This window comes from Dermacentor variabilis, chromosome 9 (genome assembly GCF_050947875.1).
Source record: "Dermacentor variabilis isolate Ectoservices chromosome 9, ASM5094787v1, whole genome shotgun sequence".
In the NCBI taxonomy this organism is placed as follows: Eukaryota; Metazoa; Arthropoda; class Arachnida; order Ixodida; family Ixodidae; genus Dermacentor; species Dermacentor variabilis.
In genome coordinates, this window is record NC_134576.1 from 87,640,038 (window position 1) to 87,661,207 (window position 21,170).

At 41.3% G+C, this 21,170-nt stretch overlaps 1 protein-coding gene across 2 annotated transcripts in view; it reads left to right on the top strand.

The window, feature by feature from the left end:
- The first annotated feature begins 6,843 nt into the window (after nt 1–6,843).
- Nucleotides 6,844–21,170, top strand: part of LOC142557070 (uncharacterized) — a 33,136-nt gene continuing 18,809 nt past the window's right edge. Inside the window, exons 1-2 of one of the 2 annotated variants that reach the window (XM_075668638.1) lie at nt 6,844–7,073; nt 19,836–20,274. In XM_075668638.1, the coding sequence (XP_075524753.1) occupies nt 19,850–20,274 (425 nt within the window). In that variant the 5' untranslated portion in view covers nt 6,844–7,073; nt 19,836–19,849. The remainder of the gene's footprint in view (nt 7,074–19,835; nt 20,275–21,170) is intronic. The other variant, XM_075668639.1, reaches the window with a different exon arrangement.

The window sequence follows — 21,170 nt, forward strand, 5'->3', positions numbered from 1 at the left end:
AACCAGGCGATGCGAAAGCAGGGATCATCCCCTCATTACAGTCATTGTGCCCGACCGGCAGCGCTACAACAGGGTGCTACGAGATCGTGCTCGACATGGTGCTACGGCAGCGCTACAACAGGGTGCTACGAGATCGTGCTCGACATGGTGCTACGGCAGCGCTATGACAGGGTGCTACGAGATCGTGCTCGACATGGTGCTACGGCATCGCTACGACAGTGTGCGTCACCATTAGCCCATTGTACATTCACGTGCTCGTCTTTTGAGGGGTTCCTTCTTGCCCTCAACTGCGAGAGTATAAAAACAGCTGCCCCTGGACGCCAAAAGGAGGGCTCCGATTTCTTCTGTTGAGTAAAGTGCTCTCCCGTCTCTCTACTTCGGTCAACCTGACCGCCAACTCTTTGCGATGTTAAAATAAACAAGTTGTTTTGTTGTTACCAGTCGACTCATGCTTTGCCGGGACCTTCGGATGCTTCCAGTTGTACCCCAGGCCGCCAGGCCAACGCTACCCTTGGGGCTTGCGACCCAGGTACAATCACGGGCGTCAGCGCCGAGTTCCCAACAGATCGTACCAGCGGTGCGATCCAAACACCGGATGATCATCTATACATAGGGTGCTTCAGCGAATACATTTCAAAATTTTTAAAAATTGTCTGTGGCAAATAACACAATCCTAGTCCATGAGATGGTCTACTCGATGAGGCGGACATTACCCGCACAAAAAATTCAAATGCATAATCGACCGAGTAACCAAAACTCACTAATTAAGTTTTCACCTAATTACTCTATGGCACATATTGCAATTTACAAATTCTAGCGGGTGAGACTGCAATGCATGTCCACTTGAAAAAAAAATGTGTAGATGACACCATTTAAAAGATGTGCGGCGTCAAACTTGCGGTAATAATGCCCACTATCGTTCCACTTAGTTTCTCAACCAAACATCGTTTTATGCATTGAAGCATTAAAGTAAGTGAAACACCCATGCGAACTTTGGTAACGAATATCGCGAAACGGGTGTCATCCTGAAAGAAATCGTTCCAGGTGGTGTGATACGCCTTTGCGAACTCACCGGCTACAATTCGTAAATAGCAATATGAGCCGTAAACAATACGGGTTGTTCAATGAAGGCTGAAGCATGGTGCTCTGAAATATTTATTTCTGAAAATTAACATTCGGCACAAGTGAAAGGCACGCGTCCCCACCGTTTCCACCACGTTTCCAACACGAGTTATCTTTTGACACCTACTTAAAATTACAGGGTCTCTTAAAATCTCTGTTGAGAGGTCAAGAGGCGCGCGTTTGATGGACATTTTATACATAACTAAAAATGGTGAAAGACAATTTCCGTAAAATATATACAAGTACTAAACGTAATGTAAGTATGCATGATTGAAAATACTTCAAAGATTTGAAAGAACAGCAGGTGTAAAATCAAACATAATCACACACAAGCGCTGTGATAACTAATTCAACACTTTGCAAACATAAACATGAACCCTTAGTAACATTAAAAATATATTCCATAAAATATAACATTCATAACATAAGTTAACTATCACATTAAAAAATAAAACATGAGGCATAAGCGAGCACATTCGCCTGCATCAGACACCCCACATTCAGAAGAAAAAGAAATGTTTTGTATTGTACATATTTAACCCCCGACCTGTTTTACAACGCAGCACAAGAGGCAACAATATGGAAAACAAAGTTCGACACTGCAACCAGCTGCATGTAGTGCGATGAGTACTCATATACACTATTGAACACTAGAGGGAACAAAAAGAGCAAAGAAAAGCAGCGCGAACAGCTACAGCTACTGCAACGAGAATACTCAAATACACTACTGGGCGTAAGAGGGAACAATAAAGAAAATAAATAACAATAAAGTGGGTTTACATATTTGTCTAATTGCAGCGCGCTACTGTGAAACAAGAAATCAAGGACGCAATGAAAGGAAACAATTGTGTAGGTTCATTTGCATCCTTGCTTTTTTCTCTTTCGCAGTAGCGCATTGCAATCAGCTAGTCATCTGCTATTCCGAATGGTGCCCTTTGTTCACCGTTTAGCGCTTTGATTATTAGCTCAACGAGGACACCCTTAGCTTTTAAATTGTCTTCGTTCTGTTTTAAAATGCTCATTTTCAGTGTATGTGACTGCACCCTCTTTGCAAGCACGTCTTGCAGCACTGTGCCCTCTTTGCAAGCACAGAACATCAAAAGATGTTCTATAAAGGAATAATCGCAAGCAAGGTATATACTAAGGACTGATACTTATTGTTCCAGATGAAAAACCAGACAACGCAACGAGAAGGAATGTGAAGAATTTTTTTTTATTTATCTATAGGAGGTACTTTATCATTGAAAGGAAATATTCCTGCTCTAAACAGCGATGTTTGCAATGAAATATTGCTGTCCATTTCCCTCCTCGAGTAATAACCTAGGTCCGCGGGATGTCCTTCTCAAAGTATGTACCGGGCGGATTTTTTTCTTAGAGAGCACAAAATCTTTAAAGAATCGTTTTTCGCAGATATACCACAATTATAGCGATTGATCCGGATTGCTACGATAAATTAAAATGAATGTTTGACTAATTATCAGTTTCGCTAATAACGTTTAGGCTAATTAGTTTCCGGCATATACTGAAATTTACATATTGCAGCCGGCGAGCTCTCAAGGCGTATTCACGTGGAAGAAATTTTCAGGATGACACCAGTTTCCAGATCAAGCTTCGTTCTCAATGTGCGCGATGAAATAAATACGCGGGCGTTCCAACTATTTTTGTGCTTCGATGCAGAAAACGTCGGTTTGCTAAAAAAAAAATTACGAGCAACAACAGTGTATTTTTATCGCAAGTTTCCCGGCGCACGTTTCGAAACACGTGCGATCCTTAGAATGTGGTCCTAGTGGACATGTCTTGCAAGTTCACCGGATGCAATTCGTAAATTGCAATATGTGTCATAAGGTACCTAATTATACCAAGGGCTAGTAGTAGCCCTTGGTACAATACTAAGGGCTGAGAGGACCAAATACAGAGGTGTTGAAAGTGAGACAAATACAAAAAAAAACATCTTGCGAGTTTTTGCTCTTCAGCCGACATATTAAAAAGATTGGACACATATCCAAAAGAGTCTATGTCGAGTGTGTTTGTATATTCGTTTCTCCACGAATATGCAGAGCCTTGCTGTTGCGTCGTAGTCACAATCATGTGTGTGTGTGTGTGTGTGTGTGTGTGTGTGTGTGTGTGTGTGTGTGTGTGTGTGTGTGTGTGTGTGTGTGTGTGTGTGTGTGTGTGTGTGTGTGCGTGTGTGTGTGCGCGCGCGCGCGCGCGCACCGATGCCCGTGAGCTACAGAAAATATCATGTGAGCGAAGGCAGGCCGGAAGCAAACCAAAGCATGTGCAGCCGTGTAATGAGATTATCACTGATTAGCAAAGTTAAGTAATGTTTCATTAGTGATTGGATTAAGATGAATTCAGGTGTATTAAGGAAGATTAAGGTATTAAGGATAATTAAGGTGGATTAAAGTCGATGAAGGTGGATTAGTGAATGAAGGGGATTAAGGTGCATTATGTAGGTTATGGTCGATTAGGGAAGATTAAAGCGAATGAAGAAGATTTCGGGTGAATTAAGGATGATTAAGGTCATTAAGGGGGATTAGGGTGGACTAATCTTCCTTGCTTGTTCATTACATAAATAAAAACCCACCCCTTATGTAATGCCCCCAAAAAGGGCTTTTAAGGTAATAAATACGAACTGAACTGAATTAGAGGGAATGACGGAGTATGAGGGTGGATTAAGGAGGGTTAAGGTGCGTTAAAGAGGATTAGGGTAGGTTAGAGTGGATGAAGGTGGATTAGGGCGCATTAAGAAGGATTATTGTGTATTATAGGTGCATTAAAGCGAATTAAAGAGGATCAGGGTGGATTCAGAAGGATTAAGGTGCATTAGGAAGAATTAGGGTGGATTAAGGCCGATGAAGGAGGATGAAGGTTGATTATGGTGAATTAAGATGGATTAAGGTCGATTAAGGTGGGTGATGGATTAGCATGGATTAAGGTTTATAACAGTAGGTTTTACAACCTTAATCCCCCTTCATCCACCCTAATCCTTGATCATGTACCTTAATCCTTCTTAATACACCCTAATCCACTTTAATCCACCCTAATCGGTCTTAACGCACCTTCAAGCCTTATTCACCTTAATTCCCCTAATCCACTCTAATCCACCCTAATTGATCTTAACATACCTTCAAGCCTAATTCACCTTAATTCCCCCTAATCCACCTTAATACTCCTTCATCCACCTTAATCCTCTTTCATACACCTTAATCCTTATTCATGCAGCTTATTCCACCTTAATCCTGCTTAATATACCCTAATCCACCTTAATCTACCCTGATCCATCCTAATCGGTCTTAATCCTCCTTTATCAACCCCAATCGACCTTATTACTCCCTAACCTTTATTCATGCACCCTAATCTACCCCCTCCGCGCCTGTCCTGTGTGTTTCCTTCTTTGTCATTTGTTGTTTGCGCGGTTACATATGATGCATTCCAATATCGACCACCATCTAGCCCGCCTATCCCTGTTAAATAATCTACTCCCATCTACTTCATCAACCCTAATTCACCTTAATCCACCCTGATCCGCCTTAATCCTCCTTCATCCACCTTAATCCTTTTTCACCCACCTTAATCCTTATTGATGCATCTTAGTCCTCCTTAATACACTGTAATCGACTTTAATCCTCCCTAATTCACCTCAATTCAATTAATGGCTCATTAGTTAACTTGGATAGTTGGATAATCATTCTCTTATGAAGGGGGACATGCTTTGGGTCGCCTCTGGCGTTCCTTGGGTCACGTAATATTTTCTGTTCGCAACGCCACCTTGAAACAGACATCTAAAGGCTTTCGCCTTGAAACTTAAACGCAATGTGGACTAGCTAGCGTTCATCACCTGCTCTACCACGGGTATACTTGCCACTAATTTTTTCAGGGCTTGCATTCATTGCATTTGACTAACGCACAGATTGACGTAAGCTAGAAATAATAGAGCTTCTACAAGCCGTATTTCAATTTTCAGTAAAACAGGCAGCGGATCCTAACAATCGCGAAAACTGCGATCGAGAGGCTGTATCTTCGCGCACAATTGTCCACAGCGGAAAGCAGAATCTATAGTGCTACGTTTCCGACTGAATAACAACAGATGGCGACGTGCCAGGTGATGGATGAACCGCAGGATATTAAGCACACGCGCAAGGGGCGAGGAGGAGGGGAGGAGGTCGCGCGGCGGCGGCAGAGTTCAAGGAGTGGCGATACTTTCAAATGATCAAGGGACTTTAGTTGTCTCGCTCGCGCAGCGCATGATTTTGCGCGCTGTGCACAAAGAAACATGACTAGCGGTATAATTCGGTGCTACACGAATAGAGGCAGAACAAGCGGATTGCAAAGCGTGATAACGCGCTGGAACACGGTAGAAAATGGCATAGTTTCGGTACCTGCGCACGTGACCACACGACCGTGGGAACAAGCAGACGAAGCGGAAGGACATCTCTCTTGCTTCGGTGCGATGTCAAACAAAAAACACGCAGGCATTCCGTTTGTGTGTTTTATTATTTCTCTAAACTTCAATTCGTCAATTCAAGCAACAGATCGCACAGATAACAGATGTTGTCTTGAATAATTCTCGAAGTCACGTGTCATCACGAGCGACGTCATACTGCGGACACGATTACGTAAGCGCAGGGGAACGATTACGTCACCGTCCGGCTTGAAACGCGGCAGCCGCGAGTGAAGAGGGAAACGGCGTTCGGATTGAAATTTCATATCTTTCCGCGGTGCGTAGCGATGTAATACTCTGCAGACACGATTGTTATCGCGCAATGTATGCTTTGCGCTTGTCAGCTCAAAATGGTCAGACCTGGTGAGGGGCCCTTTAAAGCAAATCGAGGCCAGCAATTTCTATCATGCTACAAGTTGAATCTCTCGCGTTTACGCCGCTTTCAGACATATCGCCTATTCTGCCCGCAACTACAGTGCCCACGACCCTCAAGCCGTGATTCCTACGTTCCGAGGCCGCTGTTTCTTCTCGTTGCGCCATATTACGCTTTTGGAGGAGAAGTTTCGGAATCCCACGTTGCGCTGACTTGTGACGACACGCGTGCGCAGACGCGTGGAGAATAAGGTTAGTTTTGTTCATACTGTGTTATTTATTGCGCCCCTGTTTGTTATGATTATATGATTGAGACAGGCAAAGGAATTAAACAAGACAACATAAAATCTCAAACGGAGCTGGACTGGCTTAAAAAGAAATATTTATACATATTTAAATGACGCACCGACCTCGCCGACACGAAACATCTTTGGCGCGCCGACGCCTCGGCACACACCTCTAGTCGGAACCCATCATGGAGGCCATATAGTTTCTCTGTATAAAAATAGAGTGCACTATTTCTCTCGGAAGCCGAGCGCGCACCGAATTAAAGCTACCATTAACCAAACGTCTCGACAAATCTCGATTTTGCTCCGTGATCTCATGGTGATCTCGACCAATGTCCATAGAGTTAGCCAATGTCTCGACGCAAAAGGTCACGTGTTGGGCCACCACTGTGGCTTCACGGAGGGTTTGCTTGCCAATGCTGGCTGTGTGACGTAACGCCAGTGGTAATGCTCATGTAGTGCACCCTCCACTCCATGCTCCACTCCCTCCTATCCATGCTCCTATTTTTCCTTCCTCCATGGAGAAAGTGTGCGTGTTACGCGCCTGCGGGAAGCGTAACCCGAAGTGCCCAAAGTTATTTCTTTATTCTATGAAGTGCCACTGACATTGTCATCACTTTTATCTGTGTTTGGCGCATGGTGTTTGGTGCTTGAGACGTTTGAGCGCAGTTTCATCTTGCTTCTTGTCAGATGTTCTGTGTTGTGAACCGGGAAACAGCTGTTGCGTCCTCTTTGCCGAACGTGCCGAAAGTGAAAGTGCAGGCTCACTTGTGCACCTTGTGGCGTCGCTTGTTACCGCTGAAACTCCCCGAAATCCCAGTGCCCGTACGCTGCGCGGGAGTCCAAAGGTGCACCATGGAGCGTGTAACACGTCCTCTGTCGCACCGAACGGTCTAATCTTGAAACTAACGCATTCTCTGCCCATTATCCGTTTGTAATATTACAAAAAAAAACAGGTAAGCGCTTGTCGAGCTAAGCGCATCGAGAAAGGTGTCGGCTGTGCTGCACAGCGCCTTGAAAAGTGAGCCAAGAGACGCGGGCTACCGCATTTTTGCTGCCGCGTTTTGTGCACAACTTTGCTAAAGTGTAGCAACAGCGCGCCCGATCATTGCTGATCGAGCCACGGCTTTTACGTTGCTCTTTCTTAGTGGCCATAAAAGATACCTAAGCTTTGTAAGCCAGCTATGTATCCCATGTTTGCGGAAATATGCTCCCGTTATCGGCGTTACGTAAGTACCGGATTAAGGTAGTGAAAAGGCAACAGCATTGCTTAGCTTAAGTTTGTATTTGCGGAATTCTTCGCCTCGGATACAGACTCATGTTTTGACAGAAGCTCTCTTAGGGAATTTGATAGTGTCAGTTCCGAAAAGAAACGAAAGCGGTGTTGTTCAAAGTGCAGCTCTATTCTTAAATTGTTTCCACAGTTTGCCTTTTACTCTACAAGCTACTTGGTCAGCTTATCGCACCTATCGGAATTCCTGAACGCCTACGCCTTCGGCCACATGCAGAAAAACCCGACCCGTTTGCAAACGAAGCTCTTCACTTCCACCTACACACGATCGCGCGTTACTGTCGGTGAACGTCTTCAGTTTCATCGCAGTGGCTTGTATCTTGAGAAAGCTTACGACTTAGCCAGGACTCTTCCGCCCCCTCTGTGCAACCACCAATCCCACTTATATTTGTTGCAGTAGCTGCAGGCAAAAAGTGGATGTAAATTAGAAAACACAAAAGTAAAGTTTGCTTGACCGACAGGCTGTCGCATGACCTTGGCATGCAAGCCTACATCAGCATCAGAGTATAGGCTTGCCACTGTGCACTCTTATCGACATTTTTCAGTTAAAATTAAATTCTGGGGAAAATATTTAACATACTCTTTTCTTTTTTTGGTTTAAACCGAAAACGCTGAGCTCTACTCATGAGCCACTTGGCAGTTTTAGGTCATTAAACTCCCACAGTTTAAAAGCAATGCAGCACACTGCACAGAATTAAGCAAAGGCAGTTTTGCCAGTATTCTGTGAGATGAGATATGTCATTGCATGGCTACGTAGGTTCACATCTATGTTTCAGTTAGTAGGGGGGACTGTATTCCTTCTGCATGCTATGATGTTGCTAATAGGGGTGTGCAAATAGCAATTTTTTGGGCCGAATGGAATAGTGCCTGAAGTGAATTGAATGTCGAACTTTAGCATCCTTGCATTCACACAATAGGAAGCTTCTGTCATTACACTGCACATTTATAAAGCATGCTTTGTTAGAAATGCAAAGGGAGCATTAGGAACAACAAAGTAGATTGTGCACAAACTCGAGGGGCTCTCAGAAGAATGAATACACAGTCATGCATTATCAGATTCTAAAGGTAAACTTGTGCTCTAATTAATATCTTGAGTATACTAGTCATGACCATACATGTGTGTCATCTGCAGAGATGGCATAGAGAAAGAAAAATTCATTTTTCTCTAGTTCAAATTGTAGTAGATAGTGCCACTATTGTATAATACATACTCCAATCAAATATATTATGATTTAATCAGATGAGAGGATGCAGATGCTGCATGTATAAACAGTTCCAAAAGTATGCATGGCGGAATGCCCTGTCTAAGCAATACTTTATTGCAAGTGATCATGTTTAGCCAGAAAAGTTCCGCTGACTTGATGACGCAGCATGCTCTAGTATGTTATGTCCACTGTGGATGGGATGAAAAGTATTCTTTTGTTGCTTGTGTATAGTCGACGACATCAAGTGTTCGGAACATATCTGAAAAATATTCGTATTTTCAAATAGTGGCTATTCGATTTGAGAAGCTATTCTAACGACTATTCAATTGAAGGACCAAATTGAATAGGACAATGTTCGATTTGTGATTAGAAAGTTTCAAATATTCGCACACCCCTAGTTGCAAGCAATTCCTAGAAATTGTGAATAAATTTAGTGATGTGACAGCAGATAGAATGCCACTAGTTTCAAGGAATGGGATATCAAATGTGGTAAAAGTTTCATTGTTGTGTGACTTTAAAGAAAAAATGAAGGGCTGTTTCATACGTAGAAGCACAAAAATGATTGCAACGGCAACATATTTTGGTGCATGCTTTGGGAATGGACATCTTGAAACTGGTGTCATTCTGAGGATACGTTCCAAGTAGATGCACCTTTCAAACTCACTGGATACAGTTAGTAAATTACGATATGTGCTATAAATTTGTTTGTTAATAATTTAGTTATGGAAATTTTCTTTAAGATATATTTTAAGATATATAGTTTAAGATATATTTCGATTTCTTATGCAAGTAATGCCCACCTCTTTGAGTAATCCAGCTCGGGGACTAGAATAGTTCTGTCTACCACAGGTGATTTTTAAAAATCCCACGTATTCTTCTAAAAAGGGAAAAAAAAGCAATCGAAGAATGCCTCGTATGTGGTTGGAGGCCTAGCTCTGCACTGCAGCATGAATTGCTATTGCGACATTGGCAAGTTCTAGCATTTTCAGTTCTTACATTTTGGAAAGTTTTTCATACTGTTCCCAGCCTTTACTCACAAAAAACTAAGTATATATATATATATATATATATATATATATATATATATATATATATATATATATATATATATATTGTTTTTTAATTGCAGGAAAGCTTACGGATACTTTTGGTGGCTACATTAATGGAAATATGCTTGTATTTTGGTAATATTAGTGTCATATAGTGTCTTTCTTATAATGCTCACCTATTCTAGTTAATAAGCTGAAAAATTGTGGTTGTAAGCAGGGTACTGACACTGGGGCCAAAGGACACCATCATAATGCTTGTGCAGCTGTTATTGCTGACTGCATGTATTTATAAGTATGTAGCCATGAGAAATTTCAAACTGTTGCAAATTAACTGTACTGGGGAGTATGTTTAGTTTTTATGTAAGACATTCATGAAATCCAGTGAAAGGTTACTTCAGCTTTGCTGGCACTTGTTAGAATCAAAAATGTGCTTTGAATGTGTTACTAATGCACGTGGTTTTGTGCTTAACTTCGGCTGCTTCCATGTGGTCAAACTTGTAAATTGCACAAATATGAAGACATTTGCCTGCACTTTTCTCCTGGTGTGTCAAGTTGATGATACATCTTGCTTAAAAATCTTGAAAACGCCTTTACACATGTTTTATAGTGTCTCTGGCAACCTCCATGCTATTACAGTGAAAAAATAATAATGATATTGAAAAAGTTGATACGTAATGTAATAAAAGACAGAATGTTTATAAAATGGAACACTGAGCTGATGCTGATGCATCAAGCAAAAGTAAATTGAAGTGAAGCTTGTAAATTATCCACAAGCATTTATAGCAGCAAGGATAAAATTTACAGGTAATGCTTTAGCAACTTCAGCTACACATGTGGTGTGTGATAAGTTATGAACTGTCTCATTTTGTGTACACCTTTCTTAATAACATGAACACACTTCCAGTGTGCGTAATATATTTTTAATGGCTCGAGCTCACTTTTTGTTATCAATAAGCTGAAAAATTGCTGCAGTTGTAAACAATGTACCAACAGTTGTACCAGTGAAATCATGTGGAACGTACAACAGTCTTATACCGATGTCACACGTACACTTCTGATCGCAATTGGGGCCGCTCGGGATCGCATTTTTTGATCGCGATCAACTATGGTTGCTGCTACATGGTCCAACAATCTGGATCAAGTTATTGTCTGCAACTCTCAGAGCTGCATAATGCCTTGGCTACAAATGTAGATTTGCAAAATATAGTTCAATTTTGCAACTTTCTATTGTTGATAAAAAGATTTTTAAACATTTTATATTGAGCTGCCTTGACTTCTTGTTTTTAGCAATTTCAGAATACTGCGTTAGAGGGTGCAGACGTCAGCCTGCGATCGTGATCAAATACATGGTGGAGATCCGACAGTGACCATGTAGCAGCACACATATCTGGGTCGAGCCTTATCCGGATCGGCCCCGATCATGACCAGAATGTACCTGTGACACTAGTATTGCTCTTTGACCGTTCCAGTGAATGTATCAATTAATGGGGCCTCAGATATTTTTAAACAGTAGTGAGTTGGCTACTGCATGGAGCATGCTTGCTTTTGCATAAAACATGCAAGGAATGTAACCAGAATCTTGATTTACAACTTTCCACCGGTTACTGACTATGGATGTTATTCAGTATTGTCTAAGGAAAGACACTCCTCGAAACAACTTTTTTTCTATTGTAAAATAGCTTTCAAATTTCAGCAAATTATAGAGTTTTCTATACAGATTTCAAATATGCCATTACTGTTTGTTGCCATTGTAGTTTTTGAGTTATGTGGTGCACAGTGGCAAAATATAGTAATCTTTGTAGGCACTTTTTTATGCACTAAATTTTCACAAAAAGCATCGTGCTGTAGTTTGTTTAGCTCTTTGTAGATCACAAAGTACCGATATGTATCCGAACAGCGTGTACAATTAATGTAACTACGCAAAAAGATTAGAGCGTTTCAACTAATTTTTTTTTCTCGATTCCCTGGAATATAACCTTGTACTTTCACAACTGCTGCTGGGCAATATTGCAATTTCAAGTAGGTATCAGCACTGCACATATCTTCAAGAGTATGTATGCCAACCTAAGTTAGTAGAAGACAGTTATAAATGTACAAGTTTATTTTCATGTGATCATGAAAAAAAAAAGAATTTGTTGAATTGTCCTATTTTTTTCGTAATTGCAATAATTGTAGATGCTGTTTCAATAGATATTGGCACATAGCGGTCTATAAAGAGCTAGATAAGCTACAGCACAATGCTTTTTTTGAAAATTTATTACACAATAAAGTGCCCACAAAATAGCTTTATTCTGCTATAGTGTAGGACATAGCTCAAGAACTATAGCGGCTACACAGAAACTAATGACATATTTGAAATCTGCCTGTAATGCTCTATAAGTGGTTGGATTTTCAAGTCTCTAGTATAACTATTTAAAAGTCAGTCAAGAACTTTATGAAAGTCCTGAGGAGTTTCAATCCGTTGGAGATCCCACGCGGGGAACTCCTCCGGCAGAAACCGTAGGCGACACCCAAGTCGGGACGGGAACGTGGTGACGCTCCGCCAGTTCTTGGGCCCTCTGGACGGCCTTGAGTTGTAGTTTGAGGTCCGGGCTTTTGAGGGCTTCTTCCCATTCGGGCTCACTGGAGAGAGGGCCCTTTGGTAACGCGGTACATTGCCATAGCATGTGCGAGAGTGAGCAATAAAGTTCGGGGCAGTCTGGGCAATTTGCCGGGATTTCTGAGTTATAGTGACTTAGTAGGCCTCGTGACGGATACGAGTCCGTTTGTAGCATTCGAAACGCGGCCGCCTGCGCGCGTTCGAGTTTGGCGTGTGGGGGCGGGAATTTGGTTAACTATTTAAAAAAAAAGTTTTTTTTGAGGAGCATCTTCCCTTAACGTTCACTCCAGCCACTGATGATTGTTGTAAGCAAGAATGTTCATTGAATATATTAATGCATGTGGTTCTGGCACTGAATCACAACTGTTTCGATGTTATGTAAGTTTCAAGCACTAAGCATCCTTGCTTGTACCTTCATTTCTTATTTTTCACTGCACCATTATGTTCTCAAATGCACATTTGTTTCAGTCTGAAACCAAAGCTTGCCAGAATGAATTATTGATGCTTCTCTTAGTGTTTCTTATTCTCAGCACCACCCAGACATAAATCAGTTGATGTGCACACATAACTGAGCAAACAATTTTTGGAATGCATAGTTTCACCTTCTTATATGCAAGAGCTAACATCCAGAAATGATGAAAGGGCAGATTTATGTGCCTCAGTAAGCATTGCTAAATGGCTGCAGACAATCAAGACACCAGAAAAGAAGGTGAACTTAGCCACAGTGCTGCTCGTTAGTAAACCGTAGTGCTTGGAGGGCTGAACTGCAGTACATAATGACAAAGACACGATGGATGAGCATTGTGTTTCTACTCTCGTGCACACTTTTCATAATTCCCCATTGCTGTGCATCCTTAAAGAGTTGTCCAGACAGGAGACATAGATACACTTTTGTCTTGTTCAATAGCCAATATCTTCTCACTCTCCTTTCGCACACCCTCACATGTGCTCACAGAGGTACACCGAGTGTTCTTTGCGCTGCAAGACAGTTGGTATCAGAGGCTTGTCTGATGCTGCCATGGCCTGCTTTTTGTTGTTTAGCTTATCCCTGACAGTGAAATATGTTGGTGTTTGACTGTAAATGCGAACCATATTTAACTAAACTGAAAGAAAATAACCAAGTAAAATAATGATGGGATCATCATGAAATTTCTGTGAATGCTCTTGCATCAAGGAGGACTCACCAAAATGCCATGGTAGTTTGAGTTGGGCGATGCGCCTGTATGGTCTCTCTTCACGTTACAGTAGTGTTAATGATTCCATTGTGTGTTATACGTGGTGTCCCGGCTAACTTTAGCCAGAGCTTAAAAGTACATGTATGTGAATGCCATGTAGCTGGACAGAACCAAGGTAATGTTGTTTGTTGTCGCTTGGAGATGCTAAGTTTATTTTTTGCATTTTTCTAATTAGATAATTAGTCTTGATTAATTAATCAACTTCTCATATATTATGATTAGATCAATATTGTCAAGAAAAACATTTTTGAGCAACATATAAAACTCTCGATACAGCTTTCTGTTCCTCAATGCGTGCTACATAAAGCGTTTCTCCGAGTGTGAAAGAATCCCACAAATACACACAAAGTGCCTCGAGTGGGTAGTCGCCCAGCAATATTGCGTTAATTTGCAGGCTTCATTTATGCTCGGAAAAACACCTTTATGTAGCATATATTGAGCAAAGAGAAAGCTGTATCAGGAGTTTTTCATGTCGCTCTATAATTTTCTCATTGGCACTTTTAATCTAATTATAATATTTGATACATTAATTAATTAAGACTAATTATCGAATTAGGCAGAATGAAAAAATATAATTTTAATATCTCCAAGCGATGCCAAGCAACATTACCTTGTTTCTATCCAGCTATGTGGCATTTGTGTATTTTAAACTCTGGCTAAGGTTATCTGGGACATCCTGTATAGGATGTCCCAGATAACCTTTGATTGCATTTGGCAGTTTGCGAATGTCTTTTTTCTTGTGTGTGTGTGTGTGTGTGTGTGTGTGTGTGTGTGTGTGTGTGTGTGTGTGTGTGTGTGTGTGTGTGTGTGTGTGTGTGTGTGTGTGTGTGTGTGTGTGTGTGTTCTTGAACCTTTTTATTGTTTATTGCAGGCTATGTGAACATTGTGGTTGTATTCAGTTTAATTTCACGTTGAAGCTTGTTTCGCTGCTCACTTAATAAGGATTGCTGTTTTCACTGTTTTCATCGTCACTGTTTGCTAAATACAGATTCAGTGTGGTGAAGTCAGACTTGAGGACTGGACACTGTGCCTCCAAGATTTCATTGAAATGCTGGTACACACTTAAGCTCAACTCGATGGAGTGCATCACAGGTGACTCAAACTTGGACACAGTTAGGTTGAGAGAGACTTTCACCTTTGCTTAATAAACTTTATTGTTTCCCATGTGTATTAGTGTAATGTGGTCTTCAAGTAAATATCTTCTTTGAGCCTCCTGAGTTAAGCCAATTTCTTCTTTTATGTTTACACCTCTTTCATTGTAATGTACTGATCACATGTTTTTGTTGTTAAATTTTATTGAAGCCTTTTTCTCATTTAAATCTCATTTACTGTTTTGTGTTTTTATTATGTGCACAATCCTGCCTTCTCTGAATCTATCTTCTTGGCTCTTCGAGCTAAAGTTGGCAAATCCGATAGCTGTCTCAGAGATGTGAACGCTGGAGGAGAATTTAGGTGCTCCCAATGATAATTACTTGAAAACTTAAATATGACACCTGCTTATAAAAGATTTGAAGGAGTTGGACAGAAATGTAGTACTGGTTCTTATTGATGCAACAGAAGTATCTACCCTCGCATCCTTGAATTGAAACATGTAAAGTGCAGGCATGGGGAATGTCTTGTTTTCTAATGTGTCTGAGTGGAGGCACATAGACACATTAGAAAACAGGACTATCACCGGTCTTGAAACTAAGGCATGTTGTGAAATTACATTGTAACGTTTATACATATACACTATCTCTATGAGCATAAAAAACTAGAATGTAATCCCCCTTATGTGCAGACAAATTCAGCTTCATTCTTTGACATTGCAAGGCATGAGGCTCCTGGCATTATTATCGTTGAGGAAGAGCTTCCAGGTAGCTATAATGAAGAGTCTGCAACAGAGAGGGAAACTGCTGCTGTGCACCAAAGACGTCATCATTAAGAGCAAACCTTCGCATCCCGGCATGGAGGAGGTGCACAAAAATGCAGGAAGCACTGCCTCAAGGGTGATGGGTGTGCAGTCGGACGCCGAGGGCCCAGACAAAGATGCCATTTCGTATTGGTGCAAACACCCACGCATTCTTCATACCGCAACACCTGCTTCGACACTCTGTTGGGCACTCACAGGAGTTGCCATTCTCGTGCAATAACTGCAAAGAAGCGTGAGAGTATGCATGACAACAAAGAACAGTTCCATTGTATGCCTTGTTGCAAAACCCTCATTGACAAGGCCGTGCTTCGACATCACATAGCGGTTCACCATGGGCAGGCCGGATTTCGTTGTCACCTGTGCCCCCAATGTGTGAGTGCTCTGAGCTACATGCCGTCATCTTCTCATTTTTTTTTTGCTGTAATCATGCCATCTTGTAACCACTTGCATAAAAACATGGTCAGTTAGGCAACTTGTAGATGCCATATGAACATGAAGATAGCATCAAATGATACTTCTCCATGCTGAGAGCACGTAGCAATAGTTTTAGGCTAAGAACATAATTACAAGGGAGTATAATTAGTTTTAAACACCCATAGAGTGTGCAATATTTTACTACTGGTGCCGTCTGCTGAGTATGCACTATACAGGCGTGCCAGATGTTTCGCATTTTCCCACGTGCCCATGCTCTCATTGCGCATGTCAAGCTTGCATGTTTTTGAAAACAAGGTCTTTGCTGACTTCACATGGGTTTGGCTTATCTGGCATCTGGGTATATTTAGCCACTACCACAAAAAATGAAAGGGTAAACCAAGCATCAATGCTAGAAAAGACAAGGTCGGCGTAATTGCGCATGAAATATGATACGAATGAAATACAAAATTAATGAAGAAAGAATGTGGAAAAGAGGGAGAATAGAAAGATATGATCAACATTTAATCATCGAATCATTTGAACCACCATGTACGTCAACCTTGTCTTCAGTGTTGACACTTGGTTGACGCTTTTTTTTATTACATTACAACTTGTAAGTAATAGCAGACACAAGACAGTTATTTTTGTTTCATATGCAATTTCATTATAGCAAGGCTTGACTGTAGTCTGTGCCTTGGGTGAGATAGTTGCAGTTTTTTCAGCAGGCAATTTTATTCTCAATCTTGGCAGCCACTTTCTCAATCTCATGCACATTTGTTCTTGTATGTAGATAAGCCGCCAATCAATAAGAAATTCACTTTCGCATGATTCAGATTAATACATATTTCATGTGATTGAAAGCATGGCCACTTACCGCTCTTCAACATCCTTGCTAGTGCTTATGAAACTGTGCCGTCGAATGTGGGTGTACTATTTTCAATCCTAATGCTCTTTTGCATAGATAATTACTTCATTTGAAATGCTATGGCAAACTTCTACATAGACTGCAACTGCTTCAGCCACACTTCCCAAATTCTGGTGGAAAAGCGGAAGGGAAATAGTTACTTTTGAGTGATGGTTATGACTTTAGTGTGCGATCGTGCTCACGCAACCATAGTAAAGAGCATAAAACATTGGTTAACACTTGCTCCAAGCACACGTTTGTTGATATTTTATTGATTTTACAAGGCTTGGAAACTCCACATTTGCAGACGCTGCTGAAGAAGTCTCCAGATGAAGACATCGAAGAGTTAACACAATTATGGAAAACATTATCTTGCATCGTATTGCAGAGGTGATTATTAAGGATGAGCCTGCAGATGTGAACAGCAACAAGATTGTAAGTTTGGGAAGCACTGCCTCACATGTGACTAAGCGGCACGGAATCCTCGGCGAGGGGTGATCACCTGCATCAGTGCAAGCTTTGCCATGGCATCTCCTCGGGACCATGCCATCGGCTTCAGCATTCCGTTGAGCGCTTGCAGAAGTTGTCGTTCTGGTGCAAAAATTGTGGTGTTGCCTTTTCACATCAGGTGGACATGGTCATGAACGAGAACGCATACGTTGACAGAAATACTCCTACTCGTCCAGAAGTACTCGTACTTGCCATCCAATGGTCTGGAGTGTCAAGAGTGCCGTGAAGATACGTAGACTGTATACTGTTCACAAAGGCTGAACATGCGAAATGCTTCATGTTTGGACACTGTTTGCTACACAATCCCATGTATTGTGTGGCCTTGTGTTGATTCAGTGTCAGTGGGACTTGCAAAATTGTTTTAAATTGTTCTCTGTTTAATTTTAAAAATGCAAGTAACATAGTTTAGTTCAAAGGAATGGGCATTGAAATAATAGAATGTGACTGTGTTGAGGGTCCTTGCAGTCTCTTGCAAACAGTAAAAAAGATGAGACCTGCTGCTACTATCATTGTATAATGTCATTGAAACACAGTTGCTTACATGCCTATCCTGGTTCTGTTTATTGCTTTTCATTTTATTGTTTGTGCATTCCTCTATATTTTGTCGCCTACTTTGTGTTTTGATTGTATGCAGAACGCCGTGTTGTGTAATTGCTACTTATTTAAGTCCTAGTGGAGACACAATCATGAAAAAAACAGTACAAGACCAGCCCCTGGTGCTGCTTTTGTGAACATCTGCATAAGGAACACCTGTATTTTCGTCTGATCAACTTCGTGCAAAGCGTCGGGAGTGATTGCATTTTTTAACCAACATAGAACAAGAATGAAATGCATATGTCGAAGAAAGGACTCAGTTGTTGTACTCAACCAGCCCTTTCATTATCTGTCCATTTAGCCAGCTTTGCACGTGGGATGGTTGATTGCGCACAACTGACCTGTGGTCAAGAGCACTCCTTTGGGTCAGCTCGTGAATCATATTTCAAAAAGGTCAACACAAAATGCAAGATTGCAAGGAAGAAAATACAAATGGGACAGATGCTCATCCAGTCTGTATTCTCTTCCTTGTGGTCCAATATTTTGCACTTGAACCTTCTCCAAATGTGAGCCATCTCACTAACTGCATTCAGTGCAGCAAGAGCTACGAGCTATGTCTGCCGAACTGGCTTTGTGTTTCTGGGAAAGGACGGCTTGCTGATTGTGCACTACTAATCCATCTGTATCATTTCGTTCATCTGGTGTTGGTGGGGGTTTGAGAGGTCAACCATTCACAAGCCCTTCTTTGAGTTCTCTTTCCTGCTGGACCTATGGGAGCTGTAGATTTCGTGGTACTGCAAGAAATTAGTGAGGTGTATTTTAGCACCCATTCCAGGTTTATTGGCATGGCCTGTAGCTCTTTGCTGCAGTGTGCAGAGTTTGTGAGATTACGTGCATGTAGAGTCATAGCAATCTCTTGCAAGATTTTAAGTATGAAAACATGGTGTACGTTTCTGGAAAGCTGTAGGAACGAACTGTTGGGCTGAAATCACCTCATGTGAGGATATTCTCTTTGAAAGCAATGGGTTACTCCTCCACGGCCTGTCCTGTCTATCCTGAGAAAAGGGAACATGGGAGAATGTTTCTTGTGTCATGCTGCCCTCATTTGCTACTTAAAGTTGCTGGTTCTTCAGTGCATAGAAATCACAAGTTGCTAAATCTTTGAAGAGATTAACCCTTCAACTCCCAATTTCTTTTGTTGAAAAGTGTACAAAATTTTCCCAATTTTTTTCATTTCTGCAAATTCTTGAACATTGTATCCTGATATGAAAAATATTATACACATACAGTTTACCTGCTATGCGGTATTCATTTAAAATGTCGAAATGTTAATGAAAGACACCTGGTTTCAAGAACAAGTTTCTACAACTAAAGCGTAAGGTTTGAATGTAATTCTCTGAACAGATAGCTAAGCAATTTGAAAGCATCGAAGGGTATGTTCACTACCAAAACTCAAAGGCACGGTGAGAGTTGAGTTGACAAGCGTGGCAGGTCCTTGGCAAGAAATGCAGAAGCTGGGGCTTGGACAAGTGCTGCTCAACTTTAACAATATTCATACAAACTGTTACGACGAGTACATTTTACGCTTGGTATTTTACGCTAGGATATCAATAGGGTAGCTATTGACATCCTCCAAGGTCTTATCAGCTATGCATATATGCTGTTGACTGCAAATGCATCATGTTAATTAATGCTTGTTGTCATGTGTAAATTGAAGCAGCTCTGAGAATTATTCCGCAAGTACCCTTTTAAAATTTGATTGTGTTTCAACTTCCATTTTGGAGCTTTAAAAAAAATGTGTGCTTAAAGGGGAAAATTTTTTTGTTACCTTTCAGTGTGTGCTAAGTTTATTGCTAACTGTTTTTCCCACTGCCACTATGAATGCCACAGGATATACCTGCAGCCTTCATAAACAGAGCTGCCTTTTGACATTTCAATCTTTCTTCTTTTTTTGCAGAGCCTGGACAGCTTATGTTCACAGACATCATCATTAAAATTGAAGCACCAGACCCTCAAGGTGACATTGAAGGTGTTGCGGTTGTGGAAAGTCCTGTTTTGCAAATGCACACGACAGGCAACTGCAGAAACAAATGCTTTGAGGTAGGTGATCACCAACACCAGTGCAAGATCTGTCGGCTGATCTTTAACACGCGCCAACACTTGCTTCAACACTCCGTCACACACACCAAGGAGCTGCCGTTCTTGTGCGCCAATTGTGGCGCAGCCTTCGCTCGCGCGGAAGACGTGGCGGAGCACGAGAACAACAGGCACTTCAACAAAAAGCAGTACCGCTGTGTCGGATGCCAAGAGACCTACAGCAACAAGGCACAGCTTTGGCAACGTGTACAGAGTCACTATGGCAAGCCTGCGTACCACTGCGAGATGTGCCCCATGGTGTGAGTTGTCTGCCTTTGCCATTCCTTTATAGAGAAGCACTGACGCATGCAGTAAACTCGTGTTATAACGAAGTCACCAGGTTAGGAAATGGAAACCCCAATGCATCACACACTAAAGCACACCAGGAGAGTTAATGTGCGGATGTTCAATTGCGAAATTTAGAAGTGCAAGCACTCCAAAATATCCTTCTTCTTGGTTTGTTTGTTTGTTTGTTTGTTTGTTCGCAAAGGGTGCTATAGTAGCACTCAGACTCTGCGTAAACCACCACAATTCTTGTTAATCACCTATGAAATATAGGATTGAAATCTTGTATGCGCTTAATGCAACTTTTTACAGCGTAAGCTGTTATGGGCTCATTCATTATGGGCAATGTTATCTGCCACATCATAGCATTTAGCATTGATATGTGCGCACTTCGTGTTGCAGTTACCGTTTTCCTGTTCATGTTTTACTACATGAACAGGAAAAGTGATCTATTCCTTGTTAAATTATCATGTTTAGAAGAACGTGTCCCCTCACGTTTCAAAAGAAACACAGAACCCTGGACTGTGCACCGTTTTAGAACTAGTTACAGCTCACAAATGCTAAAAAAGAACTTACCAAGGCTCTATATGCTTACAACAAATCTGGCATTGATATATGTGCCCTTACCCCATCAGAATTTTCTCGACTAAATCAGCAGGACTAATATTCATGTTTGTATGGTCAGCTATTTCAGAAGTGCAGATTAGATGAGTTTACAGCTTTTGTTCACATTTATATTACATAGATATGTGTATATATGTTTTTTTTTTCATCTGTCATATGCGAAACATTTTACACTTCATTACACGCAACTACACATGCATTCTTGCAAAACTGTGTATTTTTGTATTGTTAAAAACACGCGGCAGCT